The sequence below is a fragment of the Coregonus clupeaformis genome, chromosome 12, assembly GCF_020615455.1.
Source record: "Coregonus clupeaformis isolate EN_2021a chromosome 12, ASM2061545v1, whole genome shotgun sequence".
In the NCBI taxonomy this organism is placed as follows: Eukaryota; Metazoa; Chordata; class Actinopteri; order Salmoniformes; family Salmonidae; genus Coregonus; species Coregonus clupeaformis.
In genome coordinates, this window is record NC_059203.1 from 61,878,814 (window position 1) to 61,899,037 (window position 20,224).

Below are 20,224 nucleotides of genomic sequence, written 5' to 3' on the forward strand. Positions count from 1 at the left end.
ATCAGGACCGAAGACTGACAGAAGAGGCAGAGTGGATACATAACTCTATACCTACGGACACCTAAGTGAGTGAGCGTAGAAAGAAGGAACTACAAAAAAAATTCAATGACAGCATTATATATATTTTTCTCTCTTGACTAGACAGTCACTTGGAAACCATCACCGAAACTCAGTCACTCTTTTGTGTGAGCTTCTCTTCTTCTTCAAAAAGATAATAATCATCTAGAAATAGTTTATCCAACCGTCGCCATGCTCCCGGCGCAGGAAGCGGCTAAGATCTACCACACCAACTACGTGCGTAACGCGCGCGCCGTGGGCGTCCTGTGGACCATCTTTACCATCTGCTTCGCCATCTTGGTGATGGTGGTGTTCATACAGGTCAGTAGACAGTTATTTATTTTCATAAACTATTTCTAGAATAACATTCCTGTGTGTTATGTCCCAAGGACCACATTGGAAATAAATGTGGTCACACTTTCTTTGGATAGACCCATACAGATGGTTATACGAAATCTGTTGATAAGCAACTGCTTGCTAAGGTTAGGTTTCGAATAAGGGTTAGGGTAAGGGTTAAGGTTAGGGCTAGGCTTAGGGTTAGTGGATAGCTAAACTGTTGTTGACAGTTATTGAACATCTGCTGAACATCTACAAACCTAGGTGTTAACATAAGTGTTTTTAACATTTTCAATGTGTCATCTTCTGGGGTTCTTCTTATTATAAAATGATTTTGTACGCAGCACCCGATGATGCTGGAAGTAACCAAAACCCTTGAGTGCATATTTCTTGTCCTTGGTGTCCCTCTTGTCCAGCCCTACTGGATCGGGGACAGCGTCAACACCCCTCAGGCGGGCTACTTTGGCCTGTTCCACTACTGTATCGGGAACGCGCTCACCGGCGAGCTCATCTGCAAAGGGAGTGCGCTGGACTTTGGCTCCATCCCGTCCGGGGCCTTCAAGACAGCGATGTTCTTCGTTGGTATCTCCATGCTGCTAGTGGTGGGGAGCATTGTTTGCTTCAGCCTCTTCTTCTTCTGTAATGCCGGCAGCGTCTACAAGATCTGCGCCTGGATGCAGCTGGCCTCCTGTGAGTAGAAGAAGAAGCTATACACTAAAACATTTCCTGTAATTTATACAGTAAATCACTGGCAGCACAGTAGTCAGTAGGTTACTGTACATTTACAATAAACTACTGGCAGCACAAAAGCCAGTAAATTACTGTAGATTTATAGGACCTTTACTGAAACACAAATTTACAGCATATTACTGGAACACCTGACTACAGCAACATGCTGTATTTCTAGAATGTGTAGTGCAATACTGGAAGCACAGTGGTTAGTAAACAGTTAGATTTACAGTGCAGGCATCTAGTGCCAATGATGGGCAGTTTTTGATATACACTACCAGTCAAAAGTTTGGACACACCTACTCATTCAATTTTTATTTTTTTATTTTTTGACAATTTTTTACATTCTAGAACAATAGTGAAGACATCAAAACTATGAAATAACACATGTGGAATCATGTAGTAACCAAAAAAGTGTTAAATAAATCAAAATATATTTTATATTTGAGATTCTTCAAATAGCCACCCTTTGCCTTGATGACAGCTTTGCACACTTGGCATTCTCTCAACCAGCTTCATGAGGTAGTCTCCTGGAATGCATTTCAATTAACAGGTGTGCCTTCTTAAAAGTTAATTTGTGGAATTTATTTCCTTCGTAATGCGTTTGAGCCAATCAGTTGTGTCGTGACAAGGTAGGGTTGGTATACAGAAGATAGCCCTATTTGGTGAAAGACCAAGTCCATATTATGGCAAGAACAGCAAAGATAAATGACAGTCCATCATTACTTTAAGACATAGAGGTCAGTCAGTACGGAACATTTCAAGAACTTTGAAAGTTTCTTCAAGTGCAGTCGCAACGACCATCAAGCGCTATGATGAAACTGGCTCTCATGAGGACCGCCACAGGAATGGCGGTCCTCTGGAAGATCCAGAGTTACCTCTGCTGCAGAGGATAAGTTCATTAGAGTTAACTGCACCTCAGATTACAGCCCAAATAAATGCTTCACAGAGTTCAAGTCACAGACACATCTCAACATCAACTGTTCAGAGGGGACTGTGTGAGAATCAGGCCTTCATGGTTGAATTGCTGCAAAGAAACCACTACTAAAGGACACCAATAATAAGAAGAGACTTGCTTGGCCCAAGAAACACGAAACATTTAAATTAGACCGGTGGAAATGTGTCCTTTGGTCTGGAGTCCATTTTTGGTTCCAACCGCGTGTCTTTGTGGGTGAACGGATGATCTCCGCATGTGTAGTTCCCACCGTAAAGCATGGAGGAGGTGTTATGGTGTTGGGGTGCTTTGCTGGTGACACTGTCTGTGATTTATTTAGAATTCAAGGCACACTTAACCAGCATGGCTACCACAGCATTTTGCAGCGATACGCCATCCCATCTGGTTTGGGCTTAGTGGGACTATCATTTGTTTTTCAACAGGACAATGACCCAACACACCTCCAGGCTATGTAAGGGCTATTTTACCAAGAAGGAGAGTGATGGAGTGCTGCATCAGATGACCTGGCCTCCACAATCCCCCGACCTCAACCCAATTGAGATGGTTTGGGATGAGTCGGACGGCAGAGTGAAGGAAAAGCAGCCAACAAGTGCTCAGCATATGTGGGAACTCCTTCAAGACTGTTGGAAAAATATTCCAGGTGAAGCTGGTTGAGAGAATGCCAAGAGTGTGCAAAGCTGTCATCAAGGCAAAAGGTGGCTATTTGAAGAATATCAAATATAATTTTGATTTGTTTAACACTTTTTTGGTTACTACATGATTCCATATGTGTTATTTAATAGTTTTGATGTCTTCACTATTATTATTACTATTTTCTACATTGTAGAATAAAGAAAAACCCTTGAATGAGTAGGTGTGTCCAAACTTTTGACTGGTACTATAGGTATTTCAATAGTTTCAATACCTATTTTGTATTTCACTAGCCTACAATTCAGCAAGTTTGAGGGCGGAGATCATTATAATAATACCCAGCAGTGTGCTTTGCATGTGTTCATTTTTTACACTTACATTTTGGTCATTTAGCAGAAGCTCTTGTTCAGTCAGTGCATTAAAAAGGTTAAAAAATAAGGTTTAAAAAAAACAAAAACATATCACAGTCATTGCAAGTAAAACGTTCTGTAACCGTTACTGAGAATGTTGTTGTAGTTAAGGATACGTTGGTCTTCAAGGTATTTTGTATGATATTGTAATATTCACAGTAACTTGCCACCAGCCTCCTGTAAGTTAGTGTAATATCAGAGCAACGATACAGTACAATACTGTAAAAGTTTCCTACTATACTGTAAGAAAGTAAATGCTACTGTAATTGTAATATTGGTATTTTACGGTAATTATATGGGATTGGAGCAAGCAGGTTGGCTGCTAGGTATTGTATATTACAGCATATATATGGATATTTGGGGTTTTGCATTTCTAGAGGCCTAAACAAAGGCTTCCAAACTGGCAGTGATTACAGGGCGAAACAGACCAACAGGACTTGGCAAAACACTCAACCAGTAAAGGTTTAAGACATGATGTCACTCTGATCTCTCCCCTATACAAATTATATTCTTCGGGCACTACATCCACATATCAGTTCAATTGGTACAGAATTCTCACTAACAGGTGCAACAAATATAGCCACTTACAAGCCAAGCCTCGAAATATATGAATGAGCCAGAGATTCATTCCCCTCCCACACCGCACTATACTTTACAGAATTCTGCTGTAAATATATATAAAAACAGCACTTTATTGTTAAATTGTATTGTAACAGAATTACAGCAATTGCTAACAGTGAATATGTAATGATATATTACAGCATACCAATGAATATTTGGTGTTGAATATCACTTGCACTTCTAGAGGCCTAAGGAAAGCTTTCCAAACTGGCCGCGACTACAGTGCAAAACAGACCAATAGAACATGGCTAAACACTCAAGGTCTGAGACTTGCTGCCACTCTGCTCTGTTCCCTATACACATTAAATTGTTAGGGAACTACTACCACATTTCAGTTACACTGGTAGAGCGCTCTCACTAACGGGTGCAACAAATATAGCCGCTTACAATGCACGCCTGAAAATCTGTTAATGAGCCAGAAACAACAATACCATGCACCCACTAGTGTTCAAAAGGTTTTTGACGCTCCAAAAAATACGGTATGGTACTGTATTCTGTGGGGTACAGCATTCTCACTAACGGTTGCAACAAATATAGCCTCTCACAAGGCACACCTAAAAATATGTTAATGAACCAGAGATTATTTTGCCGCCCACAACGCACCATTATTCACAATATGCTGCTGTAAATATACAGCAAAACAGCTAATACAATACTTTACTGTAAAATTGTATTGTAAAAATACAGCAATTTCTGTAATTTTACAGCAGTGTAGCAGAATGCCATTGAGCCCCCTTAATGCGTTGCTCTTTACAGTACTGTAATATAGAATTAAAGTAGCTAACTATTTTTCTTGCTGTAAATGTACAGCAATTTGTTACTGTGTATGATTAGGATAGTGTTTGTTCGGTGCTGTTTACTTGTTTGTAGGCTAAGTATTGAGAGTCTGATTAGTGGTATTGTTCCACTTAGTAGTCATTCTCTTCCTTTTCCTCCTCCACCTCCACCAATCCCACACCTGTGCTTGTGAGTAATGCGACACTGAGGCTTTTCCCCATGGCAACGCAGTCAGTCTGTTTGTGCTTGTGGTGAAAATAACTTCACTCCATCTTTTATCTACTTCTGAAAAGTAGGCTGCAACATCACTGAGTGAACACCTCACGGGGAGTTTAGGAAATGAACAGAATTAGTTGTTCAACTGAGTATTTCAGCACCAAAGGCAGCTACCTAGAGGGAAGAGGACATCCAGAGTGGTCACCAACTCTGGTCCTGGAAAGCTATGTGGTGCAGGCTTTTGTTGTAGCCCAACACTGGCACATTGATTCAACTAATGAAATGAGTTAGTTAGTGCCGGGCTAGAACCAAACCACATACCCATAAACTCTCCAGGACCATGAGTGAGTTTTAAGAGAGCAAGGCAAGCTGTTGCCAAATGTAACTCAGGAAGCCGAGTCTGAATTGAAAGGGAGAGAGTATATGCTCGGAAAATAGAAAGTGAGTTTGTATGTGCCAGGTTAGAAAGCGAGAGTGTGTAATGTTTCAGGATGGGTAATGTAATCCCATCACATGTAGCGTAGCGTGCCAAGCTGCGGTGAGATGGCTGAGCTCAGGGGTGAATTATGGATGAAGCTTATCTAACTCATCAGACTGGAGTTGCCAAGCAACTACTGCCGTAACTTTCATTACTGTGTGTGTGGGTCTCGGTCTTGTCCATCTGTCTGTCTGTTCATCTACCTACCTGATTGTCAGTCTGTCCATCTGTCTTGCTCCCACCCACCCCCTCCCGAGTCACCTGTACTACAATTCGCTGTATAACCGGTCCATCACTTTCTCTCTTTCCCGCCCCCTTCCCAGCCACTTGCATGGTGATAGGCTGTATGATCTACCCTGACGGCTGGGACAGTGAGGAGGTGAAGAGGATGTGTGGACAGAGAACAGATAAGTACACCCTGGGTAACTGCACGGTGCGCTGGGCCTACATCCTGGCTATCATCAGCATCATGGACTCCCTCATCCTCTCCTTCCTAGCTTTCTCCCTGGGGAACAGACAGGACCAACTACTGCCTGACAACTTTCAGGTGGACGGGAAAGAAAAAGACAAAGGTATGGGGGGTGGGATGGAGGTACATGCAAAAGTTGATAATATATATATATATATAAAATTCCATCTCTAGACTTACTATTAAAAAAACTGGAAATCAGAACAGTGGTGGAGAGAGAGAGAAAAGAGAGCGAGAAAAGATGAAGAAGTCTATAGCCTAATTTCTAGCACTGATGTTGTGTGTGAGCAGTATGTTCCTCCAAAACAAGGTGTTCCTCCAAAGAATGTTCCTCCAAAACATTATTCTCTAATTGTTGTCCTTGTCCTCATCCAAATCATTAGTGCTAGAATCAGATCATCCAGAGTTTATATCATATCACAGAGGGCATAATGAGAAACTGGGGCCACTTCAAACGCACCATTATTCAAAATACATTTAGGCAAAGCAACCTCTCAAAACACTACCGACAGTTAGTGAAAGGAATGAATTTGGAGAGCAGAGAACTTGTGACACCACTTTGCAGGTCTTCATCTATATTCTTCGTAGCTGTCTATTTACCACCACAAACCGATGCTGGCACTAAGACCGCTCTCAAAGTACTGTATACGGCCATAAGCAAACAGGAAAACGCTCATCCAGAGGCGGCGCTCCTAGAGGCCGGGAACTTTAATGCAGGGAAACTTAAATCTGATTTACCTCATTTCTACCAGCATGTTAAATGTGCAACCAGAGGGGAAAAAAAACTAGACCACCTTTACTCCACACACAGAGACGCGTACAAAGCTCTCCCTCGCCCTCCATTTGGCAAATCTGACCATAATTATGTCCTCCTGATTCCTGCTTACAAGCAACAACTAAAGCAGGAAGCAGCAGTGACTCGGTCAATAGAAAAGTGGTCAGATGAAGCAGATGCTAAGCTACAGGACTGTTTTGCTAGAACAGACTGGAATACGTTCCGGGATTCTTCCGATGGCATTGAGGAGTACACCACATCAGTCACTGGCTTCATCAATAAGTGCATCGATGACGTTGTCCCCACAGTGACTGTACGTACATACCCCAACCAGAAGCCATGGATTACAGGCAACATCCGCACTGAGCTAAAGGGTAGAGCTGCTGCTTTCAAGAAGCGGGACTCTAACCCGGAAGCTTATGAGAAATCCCACTATGCCCTCAGACGAACCATCAAACAGGCAAAGCATCAATACAGGACTAAGATCGAATTGTACTACACCGGCTCCGACGCTCGTCGGATGTGGCAGGGCTTGCAGACTATTACAGACTACAAAGGGAAGCACAGCCGCGAGCTGCCCAGTGACATGAGCCTACCAGACGAGATAAATTACTTATATTCTCGCTTCAAGGCAAGTAACACTGAAACATGCATGAGAGCATCAGCTGTTCCGGACGACTGTGTGATCACGCTCTCCGTAGCCGATGTGATTAAGACCTTTAAACAGGTCAACATTCAGACAGATTACCAGGACGTGTACTCCGAGCATGCGCTGACCAACTGGCAAGTGTCTTCACTGACATTTTCAACCTCTCCCTGTCTGAATCTGTAATACCAACATGTTTCAAGCAGACCACCATAGTCCCTGTGCCCAAGTACACTAAGGTAACCTGCCTAAATGACTACCGACCCGCCGACCTGTAGCACTCACATCTGTAGCCATGAAGTGCTTTGAAAGGCTGGTCATGGCTCACATCACACCATTATCCCAGAATCCCTAGATGCGATTCAGTTTGATACGATTCGATGCACTAACATTTGCTGCATAAACATTCATTTTCCGTTCTAAATTAAAATCTGCTGCTGATGGAGCTCATAAATTGGGCCTCTGAGCTGGATCTGTCTGAGCTGACTTCTGTGTGTGTGTGTAAATTATGTATGTCTATGGTGTATACCAGGGGTACTCAAGTACTATTTGAGAAGATCCGGTCACACAAATTTCCTAGGTGGCAAAAGGTCGCAACCCATGCAATCTCAAACTGTTCACACTCCTGTTGTTGGCGGAGATAACATATTGAAGTTTTACAGATAAATTCCCACAATTCTACACATTTTGCATGGGACAGATTTGTTGTTGTTGTTTTAAAGATAATTTCCTGATATTCTACAAAAAAACTAAACAATTGTTGGGACCCCATTCTGGGTCCGAATCCTGACCGCTGGCCCGCAGTTGAGTATGGGGGGGGGTGTATAATACAGTAACAACCATCACATAGAAGTAAACTTGGAGTCACGCAATGACATGTTGTATGGTCCTCCACATATGACTCCTCGGGAGAGCATGCAGTTTATTAGGCTACAGATGAAATAAGTTATGAACTTCACAGGGTGGTGAAAGTGCAAGGTGATGAGCTTGATGCTCCTTTCCAATAAATATTGAGGGTCTTATTCTGGTGACATGACCATCGGTGCTTGGCTGCTGTTTGACAAATAAAAATAATCTTGCTATTAAGTCCATAATAACAACAGCGCTGTTGGCTAGAGTGCACGTGCGAATACCGGAGTGGGCACACTCCTAAACATTTTGAGAGAAAACCATCAGTAGAGTTGAAAATGCAATGGAAACCCATTTAACTTGTATTTTCTTGTACACTGTCATCACGCACAGCCTTTTATCTACAACAAGTCAATTTGATGGAAACATCTCTGGTGGGAAAATGCGCATATTGTTTTTATGCAGATTTTTGAATATTCACATGTAAATCTGTAGCCTGTTGGAAACTTAGCTATAGTTGAAAATGTTTACAAGCAGTCGGCATTTAGAATTACATGTGGGGTGGAGCTTTATAGTTACATGGTGATATCACGTGCCCTGCTTAGCTTCAAAATAATTAGGCAATCATCATTTAGTCGAAAAACACAGTTTCCATCATAATATTTCGCAATAAAGAAAGTTTCACAAAAGTAAAATCCACCCATTGTACTGATACAAATGTTGTTGATCTTTATAAAATGTATCCTATATCTGGCATTTCATTTATATACATACATACATACATACATACATATATACACACACACACACACACACACCAGAAACAAACTTATACAAACATACAAATGAACAACAACTTACAGAAGCACACAAACAATGACTAAGGAAGACCGGGGATGGTTGTAACACTTGCAATTTCTCCAATCAGGAGCAAGGTAGAATCATGTGATTCACTGTGCACATGCTCAGGTTAGCCCTGAACCATCATGTGAAAAAGCAAGTCCCTGTGATAAACTCTGCACATTCTATTCACAGAAATCTGATTTTGAGGTAAGAAACTATTTTGCGATGGCATCAACTGCTTTGTAGTTCCATTCACCAAACTTATATCAGGTTTATAACCAGTCTGTGTAGGGATATCAGATGCAAGTTAGAAATGCTAAAGTTTTAACATTTAGCTCAAATGGAAGCTAGCTAATAGCTGCAAGGGTCAGGGTTAGTTCTAACAACTTTTTTTACAACTAACCCAGAGTAAAACTGAATGTTTTTGGTACATGTTTTCTTTTACTTTCAGCATGCCGAGATCATGGAAAAGAAAGACAGGGGAGTACCTCTCCACACTTTGAAAAGAGCATCAAATGATGTAGCAGAGTAGGGGAAGTAAATCAGATCAGTTGCAAAGTTGTATGGCATATGTCATGTGACGCTGTACAGATTCTGCAAAGAGTGAAAGAAGCTACTGGAGAACGGGTCGAGAGCGCTTCCTCATGTAGGCTACCGTAGTGGAAACAGGGTCTTCATGGATGAGCAGGAGCAGAAGTTGTCAGAGTATCTCTTGAGGGCAGCTGATTTATATTATGGATTGTCTCCCCGTGAGGTAAGCACTTGATAGGAATTAGTGAAGAGTAAGTCAGGGCAAAGTTAGCAGTTCATGTTGGTGGCAATTAAGGTCAAGGGAGGGAGTACTAATGTAAATTAATAATGTAAACTATTAATTGAGGGAAGTATTGAATATATTTTATTCTATTGTTACAGGTCAGGAAATGTGTCTACCAACTCGCTGTACAATATGGTTGTAAGCATCCTCAGTCATGGGATGAGACCTCTATGGTGGGAGCAGATTCTTGTCTTACCTAAAGCGACACCCTCCTCTCTCCATTAGGAGTGCTGAAGCAACTAGTCTGTCGCGGGCCACAAGTTTCAACAGAACAAATGTGGCAAAGTTTTTCAGCAAACTAGGAGAGGTGATAAATAAATACAGCTTTAATGGCAATGACATATGGCATGTTAACAAGACAGGAATAACCACAGTACAAGCACCTGATAGAATGGTTGCGAAACGGGGCACCAAACAGGTTGGAACAATCACCTCAGCAGAAAGGGGTACACTAGTGTCAATGGCATGTGCTATAAATGCAATAGGAAACTGAATCTTCCCACGTAAAAGACACCACGACCACTTTGTATGGGATGGACCAATTGGATGTGTTGGAAGTGGAAATGGATCCGGCTGGATGCAGGAGGATGACTTCCTCATTTTCCTTGAACACTACCAAACATACCAAGGTCAGCCTGGAAAGGAAGGTGGTCCTTCTCCTTGACAACCAAAGCTCACATCTGTCTATCAAGGCCATTGATTTCTGTAGGCGCTCTGGCAGTCTTGCTTTCTTTCCCCCCCACACTGTTCACACAAGCTCCAACCCCTGGACAGGAGTGTGTACGGGCCATTGAAGAAAATGGTGAACTCTGCCAGTGATGCCTGGATGAGGATGAACCCTGGAAAGACCAGGACCATATATGACATTCCAGGCCTTGTCAAAACAGCACTTCCAGGTGCCACAACACCCACCAATGTACAGGCTGGGTTCAGGTGCACTGGTATTTGGCCATACAACCCTGATATAATTCAGGAATGTGACTTTTCACCCTCACTTGTCACTGATCATCCTGCTTCAGCTGACACACTGTCCTTGCCAGCTGCCTCTCAGGTCACCTCTTCAGCCATCTCTCAGACCACTGTGCCCACTGCTATCCAGCCCACCTCTCCAGCTGCGTTCCAGGCCACCTCTCCAGCTGCCTTGCAAAAATTTATTTACGGTTAGGGTTAAAAATCAGATTTTATGACTGTGGCGGTACCAGCTACTAACCTGCGACTCTTAATGGGAAAGTAATCTAAAAGTAAAAAAGTAATCAGATTACGTTACTGAGTTTGGCTAATCCAAAAGTTATGTTACTGATTACAATTTTGTAGTTAACTAGTAACTAACGAATTACATTTAGAAAGTAACCTACCCAACCCTGCTAAATGCCGATGCATTTTCAAAGCGCAAGATCGGTTACAGAAATAAACTGTGTTTTACACCTGCATTTGGAGTTGAAAGTCATTAATGTTAGCAGCCAGTAGAAACTGGGGATATACACTCACTGGCCAGTTTATTAGGTATACCACCCGGTTCACGAAAATGGATCGCTGCTACAGTGAGTCACGTGGCCGTGGATTGCTATATAAAGCAGGCAGACAGGCATCAAGGCATTCAATTACTGTTCGATTGAATGTTAGAATGGGCAAAACGAGTGACCTAAGAGACTTTGAGCATAGCATGATCATTGGTGTCAGCGGCAGTCCTGTGTGTGAAAACAGCTCGTTGATCGGTGAGGACGAATGACAATGGAAATAATCGTGCAAGCTAACAGGCGGGCCACAGACAAATCACGGTGCAGTAAAACAGTGGTGTGCACAACAGCATCTTGGAATGCACACCTTGTTGATCCTTGTCATGGATGCAGCAGACGGACCACACCGGGTTCCACTCCTATCAGCTAAAAACAAGAAGAAGCAGCTCCAGTGGGCACGTGATCACAAACATTGGACAATTGAGGAGTGGAAATACATTGCCTGGAACATGACAGCAAGTTCAGTTTACTGAGTGGCCTGCGCAGTCCCCAGACCTCAACCCAATAGAGCATATTTGGGATGAGATGGAACGGGCTGTTCGCAGCATGAATGTACCGCCGTCCAATCTGCAGCAACTGCACAATGCCATCCCGTCAGCATGGACCAACATCCCTGTGGAACATTTCCGATACGTTGTAGAATGTCCCGAATAATTCAGGCTGTTCTGGAGGCAAAGGGGATCCAACCCGGTACTAGATGGGTGTACCTAATAAACTGTGCATCACGTCACTTCTCTGGAGACCAGAGCAAGCAAAATCATACGGCCCACTTGTAGCGGCGGTTGCCAGAGAGGATGGAAAGCATGTTCTGGCTGCACCGTGCCATCACTTTGGAGGGCTGCCTGCCTGCAGAGTGGTCATTGCCAGCCGGGTAGCCCTGTTCTTCCTCACAAATATCGTAATAAATTGGCCAGAATGTTACATCTTCATCCCATAATATTGAAGGCAGTGCGATGTTACAGCTGCTTAAGACATAGCTAGTAGCCAATATGAAATATGAAAATGATCAATCAAATCGCCAGGTAGCCTATTATGGTTCGGGTAAAGATGAGTCGGTAGTAGATTGCTAAACTGTATTTAATATGGATGATAAACGTAGGCCTACTTTGTTTTTGCCAGGCAAAACTGGAGGAAATGAAACAAGTTCTTTCTGGTCAAAAATCTAGATATGCACGGCTGCCTTTGCACGCCAATGACTGGTCATTGGTTAACAATCAAGACACCCAACTTTATGGTTCTGAAGCATAGATGAGAATTTAATGACTTGTGGGCAGTGGGTTCAGAACTATAAAACATTTATAAAAATATATTTTTGGGGGGGAAATTATACCACCACCAAAAAGGGCACTTTGGAGATTGGAAGGGCAAAGGGGCATGTGCTCTGCACAGGTATCTGTGCATGTGCCTGGTACTGAGCAATTAGTGCTTTTTGAGGTTCAGTTTCAGTTTGATTATTAAAAAATAATCACGGTTTTCGAATTATTTTCTTAAACATTAAAGCTGCAATATGTAACTTTTTGGGCGACCCAACCAAATTCACAAAGAAACGTAGTTATAGATCTGTCACTCTCATTGAAAGCAAGTCTAAGAAGCGGTAGTTCAAATTCATCCCAAAGGTGTTAAGATGGCATTGAGGTCAGGGCTCTGAGCAGGGCAATCAAGTTCTTCCACACCGATCTCAACAACCCATTTCTGTATGGACCTCGCTTTGTGCACAGGGGCATTGTCATGCTGAAACAGGAAAGGGCCTTCCCCAAACTGTTGCCACAACGTTGGAAGCAATTTTTACACGCTACACGCTTCAGCGGTCCCGTTCTGTGAGCTTGTGTGACCTACCACTTCGCAGCTGTTGTTGCCCCTAGACGTTTCCACTTCACAATAACAGCACTTACAGTTGACCGGGGCAGCTCTAGCATGGCAGACATTTTATGAACTGACTTGTTGGAAAGGTGGCATCCTATGATGGTGCCACGTTGAAAGTCACTGAGCTCTTCAGTAAGGCCATTCTACTGCCAATGTTTGTCTATGGAGATTGCATGGCTGTGTGCTCGATTTTATACACATGTCAGAAATAGTTGGCTGAAATAGCCTAATCCACTAATTTGAAGGGGTGTCCACCTACTTTTGTATAGTTAGTGTACATTGCCTTTAAGCAACTGCTCTCTATCCCGCTTGATCCTGCATTCTTCAGTCTCTTCTCTCCCTCTCCATGTCTGCCCCCACACTAACCTAATTGCTTCCTTGCCAAAAGGAGGTAATAGAGGGGAGGACCGTCTTCCGTTTGCCTACTAACGAATCAACACTCTCCTCGACCACTTATCAGTTTCCAGGTCATGGAGGATGGAGGGCCGAGGACAGACTTTTTCCCAAATGAGAAAAGGTCATTGTCTTACATCAGATAGCGAAGTCTCCGTCTGCACTGTCTGTCAGTTGATGGATAAGTAGGAGTGGCGCCATCTGCCGGAAAAGAACGCTCCCACAGTACAACAAGAGTCTTATCTCTTTCTCTCTCTGTTTCAGAGGAAGCCTGAGCTCATGAATCTACCACAGAAGACAGACTTACTACATACAACATGACTGAAGGATCTGAGAGGTGGTGGTGTTGTGGAAATAAAGCACAGCTAGTTAAAAGTCAATATCAACTCCACTTTTGTGCACCACTTTACAATACTACATATACCAGGTAGAATGCTGATAAGTGATAATAAAAATGTTCCATATTAATATACTCTGACCTTGCTTTACCGGAATACAGAATAGACTACAGCAGCCTCCTAACAAGTACAAGTCAGACATTTTCTAAATCATTTTTTAAATTAAAACTACAGAAAAAGGGCTTAGTTTAGCAGTGAACAATCAAATGCAGAGAGGGAGGTCAGGAGAGGGGGAGGCAGAAAGCCAAAGAGAGGTCAGGGAAAGAGCAAATCGAGAACAGGGGAGGAAGGCTTGTAGAAAAAGGGCAACCAATGCATTGTAACAGCGTCATCATTATTATTCTTTATTACAATCCACAATTATTAAATGTCTCTGATGCAGTTAAAACAGTCGAACACTGCAAGGGGGGCAACGTCAGTATGAAAATAAGCTTTAAAATGCAGCAAAAAAACTAGCAAATGCGTCTCAAGGCATCAATCGACCTCATAATGACTCATTCAAACATTGTCACCTTAGCAGTCATTCTGTATTCCAAATGGCACCCTATTCCCTATATAGTGCATTACTTTTGACCAGAGCCTAATGTGCCCTGGTCAAAAGTAGGGCACTAAATATGTAATAGGGTGCCATTTGGGACACAAGCAGAGCCTCCTCTCCTTTATAATATACACAGTTCAAACAGAAGCTCCTAAAAAACTGTACAGCCGCCGTTCTGTAGAGGGAGCGCAGAGAGCCAAGGCCAACTCTTTGGTACAGATATGTACAAGATTGGGCTCAAGATATGGTGTGCGCCCAAAATGGCACCCTGTTCCTAACTATATAAAGAATGAGGTGCCATTTTTTTCTGAATCTGTTCTGCAATAGGATACAGAATTATTCTGATTCTGATCATTTTTCTGAAACTGGAAAATTCTCATGATCTTGTATCACACCATCTAGCTAAACAAAAATCATTATTTTCTCAGAGGCAAACCTTATCTAGAACCTTAAACATCACAGGAGAGGTATGAAACTAGCCAGCAGATTCCGACCCTATGTTACGCTTGTTTACACTGAGCTGCACTGGGGTCGGAACACAATCATTGTTAGATTAAGATACCACTGAGCCGGTGCGAGATATGGCCCGGAAAACGTACATCAATGCAGGGATGGGATGTGCCCAATGATATATATACAGACATTAGATTACTTAGATGGGGCTCTCTTTTGAAGCCGCCACGCCGTCATCTTGGCACTCCCTCACCATTGTAAAAAATATTTTGGAAACTATAAAAATGCATTTATTTATTTATTTTTAGTCATTTAGCAGACTCTCTTATCCAGAGTGACTTACAGGAGCAATTACGGTTAAGTGCCTTGCTCAAGGGCACATCGACAGATTTTTCACCTAGTTGGCTCTGGGATTAGAACCAGCGACCTTTCGGTTACTGGCACTGCGCTCTTAACCACTAAGTTTGCCACGTTTATTCTGTTAGACACCTTGATTCATACTTTTAAATTATATTAAGTGAGCTAAACATAAAAAATATAAAAAAATACAGGTAATTTTGTCCTTTAATTTAATTGAAATACTGTAGAACTCCATTAATTGCTATGAAGGACTGCCTCTTCTGGGGAGTGCTAATATGGCCGACCGGTTGCTTCAAAGTCACTCATTGGTCATACATAACATCAGCAATCCAGGGTTTATATACATAATTGGATGTGCCACTGTACCTATATCCAAACTGATACATCAAGAAGATTGAAATACTGCCAGTTTTTCCAGAAAAATGCCCTTTATGTCCTCATGCTAGCGAGCAGTAGCCACCAACACCATTTTGGAATGGCAGTTTCAGCCAATCAACTCCTTTTTGTTCAACGTGCCGTGCCATTCCATAATGGCTGCTGTGGCTACTGCTAGCTCGGATGAGGAGGACAAGGGCAGTTTAGATATAAGTACAATTTGGAGTACAGTGGCACGTTCCATCGCTGCATTGAGGTACGTTTTACGACTCATACCTCGCGCCGGCTCCGCAGTGTCTTAACCATGATTGCATTCCTGCTGGCTAGTATGAAACATGGTTATTCCGTAGCACTGGTATAGTCATGGTCTGTGGATCCATGCAGGTAACAGAAGGTAGTAAATTAAACACGGGACAGAGTTTGATGGTACCATCTCCACACTGTGCTAAGTGCCATTCCAAAACTGCTGCCTGGTATGAGACATGGAAGGATAGGACAGGGATGATGTCATAGAAGAGACACAGAACCACATGCAGAACCAGAAGTTCCATTCCTTTCAGTCAGTTCCAGTTAGTTCACATCTGTTCCCAGTTCAGGAATACTTCATGGCGAATCAATAGAATCTATAACAGAGTCCAAACCCTTTTCATTACATTCTAGGCAGCTACTCTTCCCCACAATCCTACACACATTGTAAATATGCTTTGTTATTGAAGGAAAAGATTCAAACTAACCTCTATCAATACTGTATATAAAATCACTACCATTTGGATGAGCTAGTATAGTGGTACAGTGGGTGTTTTGTAGATATGATTGGTCTTGAAAATGTCCACTGGAGGTCTGTGAGGTTTGACCTTAACTCTGATTGAACATGCACAGCTGTCAAACAAAGAAACAAAAAGAAAAACACTGAATGAAACTTGTTAGAGGTGTCAATGGCATGGAGAAAAACATGCGTAAAGAAAGAAAAAGAGATCAGATACTCAAGTCATATCCAGTCAGTACCAAAAAGGAACAAAATAAAGAGATATAGATAGATATAGTGCTGCCGGATTGGACTTCCTTGTGTTTGTTTATCTGGAACCAGTGTTTTCTATGAAGGCCACCAGTAGGGCTTTAGCAGCCAGTCTAGTGTGGTGTGTGTTGAGGAGCCACTAGGGAGGCAATGCAGGCATGGTGCTGGCAACGGCTTCCTCCTAGTGTGTATGTATGTGTGTGTATGCTTGTGAGTATGTATGTTTGTGTGTGTATATGTACATATGTTCATGTATGTGTGTGCATGTGTGCATGTATGTGTGGACTGTATGTGCTGCTTGTTGGCTGTAGTAGCGCTGTGGATCCTCTAGGAGGCGATCCATGCGTGTCGGAGGCACTCTGCAGCCGTAGCTCTCTTCTCTGGTACCAGGTCCAACATTGGGAGCAGGAAGCTAGAGAAGGTAGCTGCCTCCTCTTTAGACCACTCATATTTCTCCACCAGCACCTCCAAAAGACCCCACGGCTTCAGCTTGGTAATGTGCCTCAGGTCACCTAGGGAGGGAGGGAGGAAGTTAACTACACACACATACCCAAGACAGTTTAGTTTACATGTGGGGGGGACATACACCCACACTTTTAGACAAGGCTCAACTTTAAACCTGCTATGACACGCACACGAAAACTATGGTAACACACACACAGCAGATGGGGTAAACTACAAAGCAGAATCAATGAATTAGCCAGCTAACTCTGATAAACAACCAGCAATTCTTTATTTTGTCATTCATTAACAAAGCTAAACTCAGATATGTTTTTGTTTGTTGAGTGAATTTGACCATGCCCATTTCAAGCATATCCTTCTAAAAAAACACAGTTACTTCATAATATTTAGGCAAGTTTGATGGCTAACTTATTGATCCTGGTTTGTAGTATACCACTCTAGTGTGGTGTTCGATTACCTTTCTTGGTGAAGAACTCCTTGGAATATTTTCCGGCCAGGATCAGCTTCCTAGGAACTTTACCCAACAACTCAATGATCAACGCTATGTGGTCTACACAAGAGAGGAGGACGACAAATGAATTAGACGGTGCCAATCTCATTTGTGATGGTCTGCAGAATCCTCACGGATATAGCAGCAGGATCTACACAACAGGATGTGAGTGAGTGTGTCTTGAGGTATAACATGTTTGAAAGACTATAAAGGCACAATATTGTGCATTATAGGGAGGGAAACTTACCTTCATCTCGAGAGTAGTCTTCCCCAGAGTGAGGCTCAAACAGGTAGTCTCCTGTAGCCAGCTCAAAGGCCTGGAAGGGACAGTCACATATATAGTTACTATAATACAGTACAACAAACCATTGTATATCACACAATACAAATCACACAAAATCAGTCAGTCAGCCAGCATGTCAGTCAATCAGTCAGTGTCTCTCAGTTACCGAAATGTGTTCTTTATGCGTTGTCCTTGTACTCTTTCTGTCTTGTCCTCTTTGTGTGTGTTTTCCCTCCATTCCTCACATTCCTTTGTGGTTAGCTGCCTTCTGAAAGCATTACACTCCTCTTGTCCTTCAAGGAAGGCTGCTCTCCTTTGTCTGTGTGTTACCTTCAGGGAAAACTCTCCTTTGTGTTGGTGTAGGCAACTAATTAAGTAAATCTCAGTGGATTCCCCTGCGCTGTGTAGGCCCAGTCCATAGCTGGTTTTAAAACGCTGAGTCGTACCAGACAGGGGATAGACTGATGACTAGCCAGCCCGGCAGCTCAATACAAATACATATCAGAGCACTGTCTGCTAGGCTAGTTAGTTAAAGATTTTCTGAGGCTAGTTATACATTTACTAAGGTGTTTCACATTCTTGGGGGACCTCCTTGGGAAACTAAACAATTTATTAAACGTGGTTGTACTTGTGAGTTGTAACCCACATTTTTCTTTACCTGACTAAGTCAACATCATACAGCCCGACCTGACTTGACCTGTAATAGTTGGTAAGCACAGAAACTTTCCTTTCGTGTTCCTACTGACAGGAACATGGAGGCAGACTGGCAAGGCCAGTGTGTGTGTCCTCTATCCTCTCTCTACCCACCATTGTGGCAGTGCTCCAGATATCAGCAGGCGTCCCGTAGCCGGCTCCCATCAGCACCTCCAGAGAACGGTACTGACGAGTTTGGATGTCATCTGTAAAGTGCTTGTGCTGAGGAGGAGAGGGGGAGAGAGGGATAGAGAGGTCGGAGAGTCAGATAGATGACTCGTATTGGTGTAAGCCTTTAAGTCATACACTGTAGTAAAACCCTTGCTGTCTGTCACATATCCGGACATATTTATTCCATCATCTGGTCGTTTAGCGTTGACGGGATGAGAAGTGGCTCTTCCACAATACCCGGTCCTGATTAACGATGAAGTACTTCAAGCTAGCGAGCAAGGAAGGATGATTTGGGCTCAAATAAGATATCTATTTTTCCAAAATGACTGTACTGTACTCACCACCCAGCAGGCATTCCCCAGGTCAGCTATTTTGATCTGGATCTTGTCTGCATTGAGAGGTTCCAGAGGGTTGACCAACAGACTACCTGCTGCTACTTTATCTAAAAGAGAGCAGGGAGAAGAGGGTGGAAAGTGGAAAGAGAATAAGGAGAGGAACAAAACGCAATATATAACTAGAATGTGAGTGTTGTGTGATGTGGCACCCCTCTGAAAAAGTCAGTTCTACCGAGTCAACTGGAAGAGACGGAAGACAGAAAAGATTGAAAGAGAAGTACTGAGGTGGTGATATTATAAGGAGCACTCAGAAAGATGACAGAAGGAGCAGTGAAGAGGTGGTTACTGGGGAGAAAGAGGAGACATTACAGCTATTGACACTTACAGATAACACTTACGCCACCAACAGGAGTGTATTCAGTGAGGTGAAACATTCAGAACGTTGCAACTAGAAATGTCAGGAATAGAGCTGACATGATACATGAATCTATATTTCAAAGAGACATGTCTGAACTACATGATCTCTATTCTATCCGAATGTTCTATAAGGTTTCCCCTCCTGATGAAGTACCCAGCATAGTGTCACCTCTCCCCCTCCACTAACCGTTCCTCTCGCCCTCCTCTCTTCCAGGCACCACCTCCGTCTCCATCTCCTCGTCTTTTCTCTCCTCCTCATCCTTCTCTGGTCGTTTACACTCCTCCGTCTCTCCCTCCGTTCCTCTCCCTCGCCATTCTTTACCGTCTGTTCCGGGGTCGCCGTTGCATTCTGGGTAAGCTGCGTTGGCTGGCAAGTCCCGTCCCTGGGTACTGGCGTTGTCGGGGGCTACGGCGTCAAGTTTGTTGGCGTTCTGTTGGTCCTCCTCTTCTTCTTCGTTGGTCCTCTGTACCGCATGGCTCTCTGAGTGGGCGTGGCCATTGCAGTTCACCTCCATCCTGCTCTCCTCCCGCTCTTTCTTCTCTTCCGTTTTATCTGGAGCTGGGTCTAGAGGACAGAGGGTTAGGGATAGGACAGTCAGTCACATAACCATATATCAACAAGTCAAATCGGATTTGTCACATGTGCCGAATACAACAGGTGTAGACCTTACAGTGAAATGCTTACTTACTACTGATCAGCAACCCTGGTCCCATGACATTTGGTCCAAATATTGTTGGAAATCCACTACATGGCAGCCAGGCTGCCAGAATCACTGATCTACAAATCACCTTGCATGCCATAAGACTACTCATTATGTAATCAAGATTAGCGATTCTGCGCCTCCAATTGATCTCC

The 20,224-nt window shown here is 43.0% G+C and overlaps 2 protein-coding genes across 4 annotated transcripts in view; one reads left to right on the forward strand and one right to left on the reverse strand.

Moving 5' to 3' along the window:
* The first annotated feature begins 18 nt into the window (after positions 1–18).
* Positions 19–13,799, forward strand: LOC121578705 (LHFPL tetraspan subfamily member 5 protein-like). Its single transcript, XM_041893092.2, has 4 exons — positions 19–378; positions 810–1,083; positions 5,533–5,781; positions 13,643–13,799. The coding sequence occupies exons 1-4, from the start codon at positions 250–252 to the stop codon at positions 13,651–13,653; spliced, it is 663 nt and encodes a 220-aa protein (XP_041749026.1). The 5' UTR covers positions 19–249; the 3' UTR covers positions 13,654–13,799.
* A 1,356-nt stretch (positions 13,800–15,155) lies between these two features.
* The window catches only part of LOC121578332 (SRSF protein kinase 1), a 71,636-nt gene continuing 66,567 nt past the window's right edge, over positions 15,156–20,224 (reverse strand). For 2 of the 3 annotated variants that reach the window (XM_041892644.2, XM_041892645.2), the window contains 6 exons: positions 19,556–19,933; positions 18,958–19,058; positions 18,560–18,667; positions 17,717–17,786; positions 17,437–17,529; positions 15,156–17,029 (listed from right to left, as the gene is read on the reverse strand). In XM_041892644.2, the coding sequence (XP_041748578.2) occupies positions 16,845–17,029; positions 17,437–17,529; positions 17,717–17,786; positions 18,560–18,667; positions 18,958–19,058; positions 19,556–19,933 (935 nt within the window). In that variant the 3' untranslated portion in view covers positions 15,156–16,844. The remainder of the gene's footprint in view (positions 17,030–17,436; positions 17,530–17,716; positions 17,787–18,559; positions 18,668–18,957; positions 19,059–19,555; positions 19,934–20,224) is intronic. The other variant, XM_041892646.2, reaches the window with a different exon arrangement.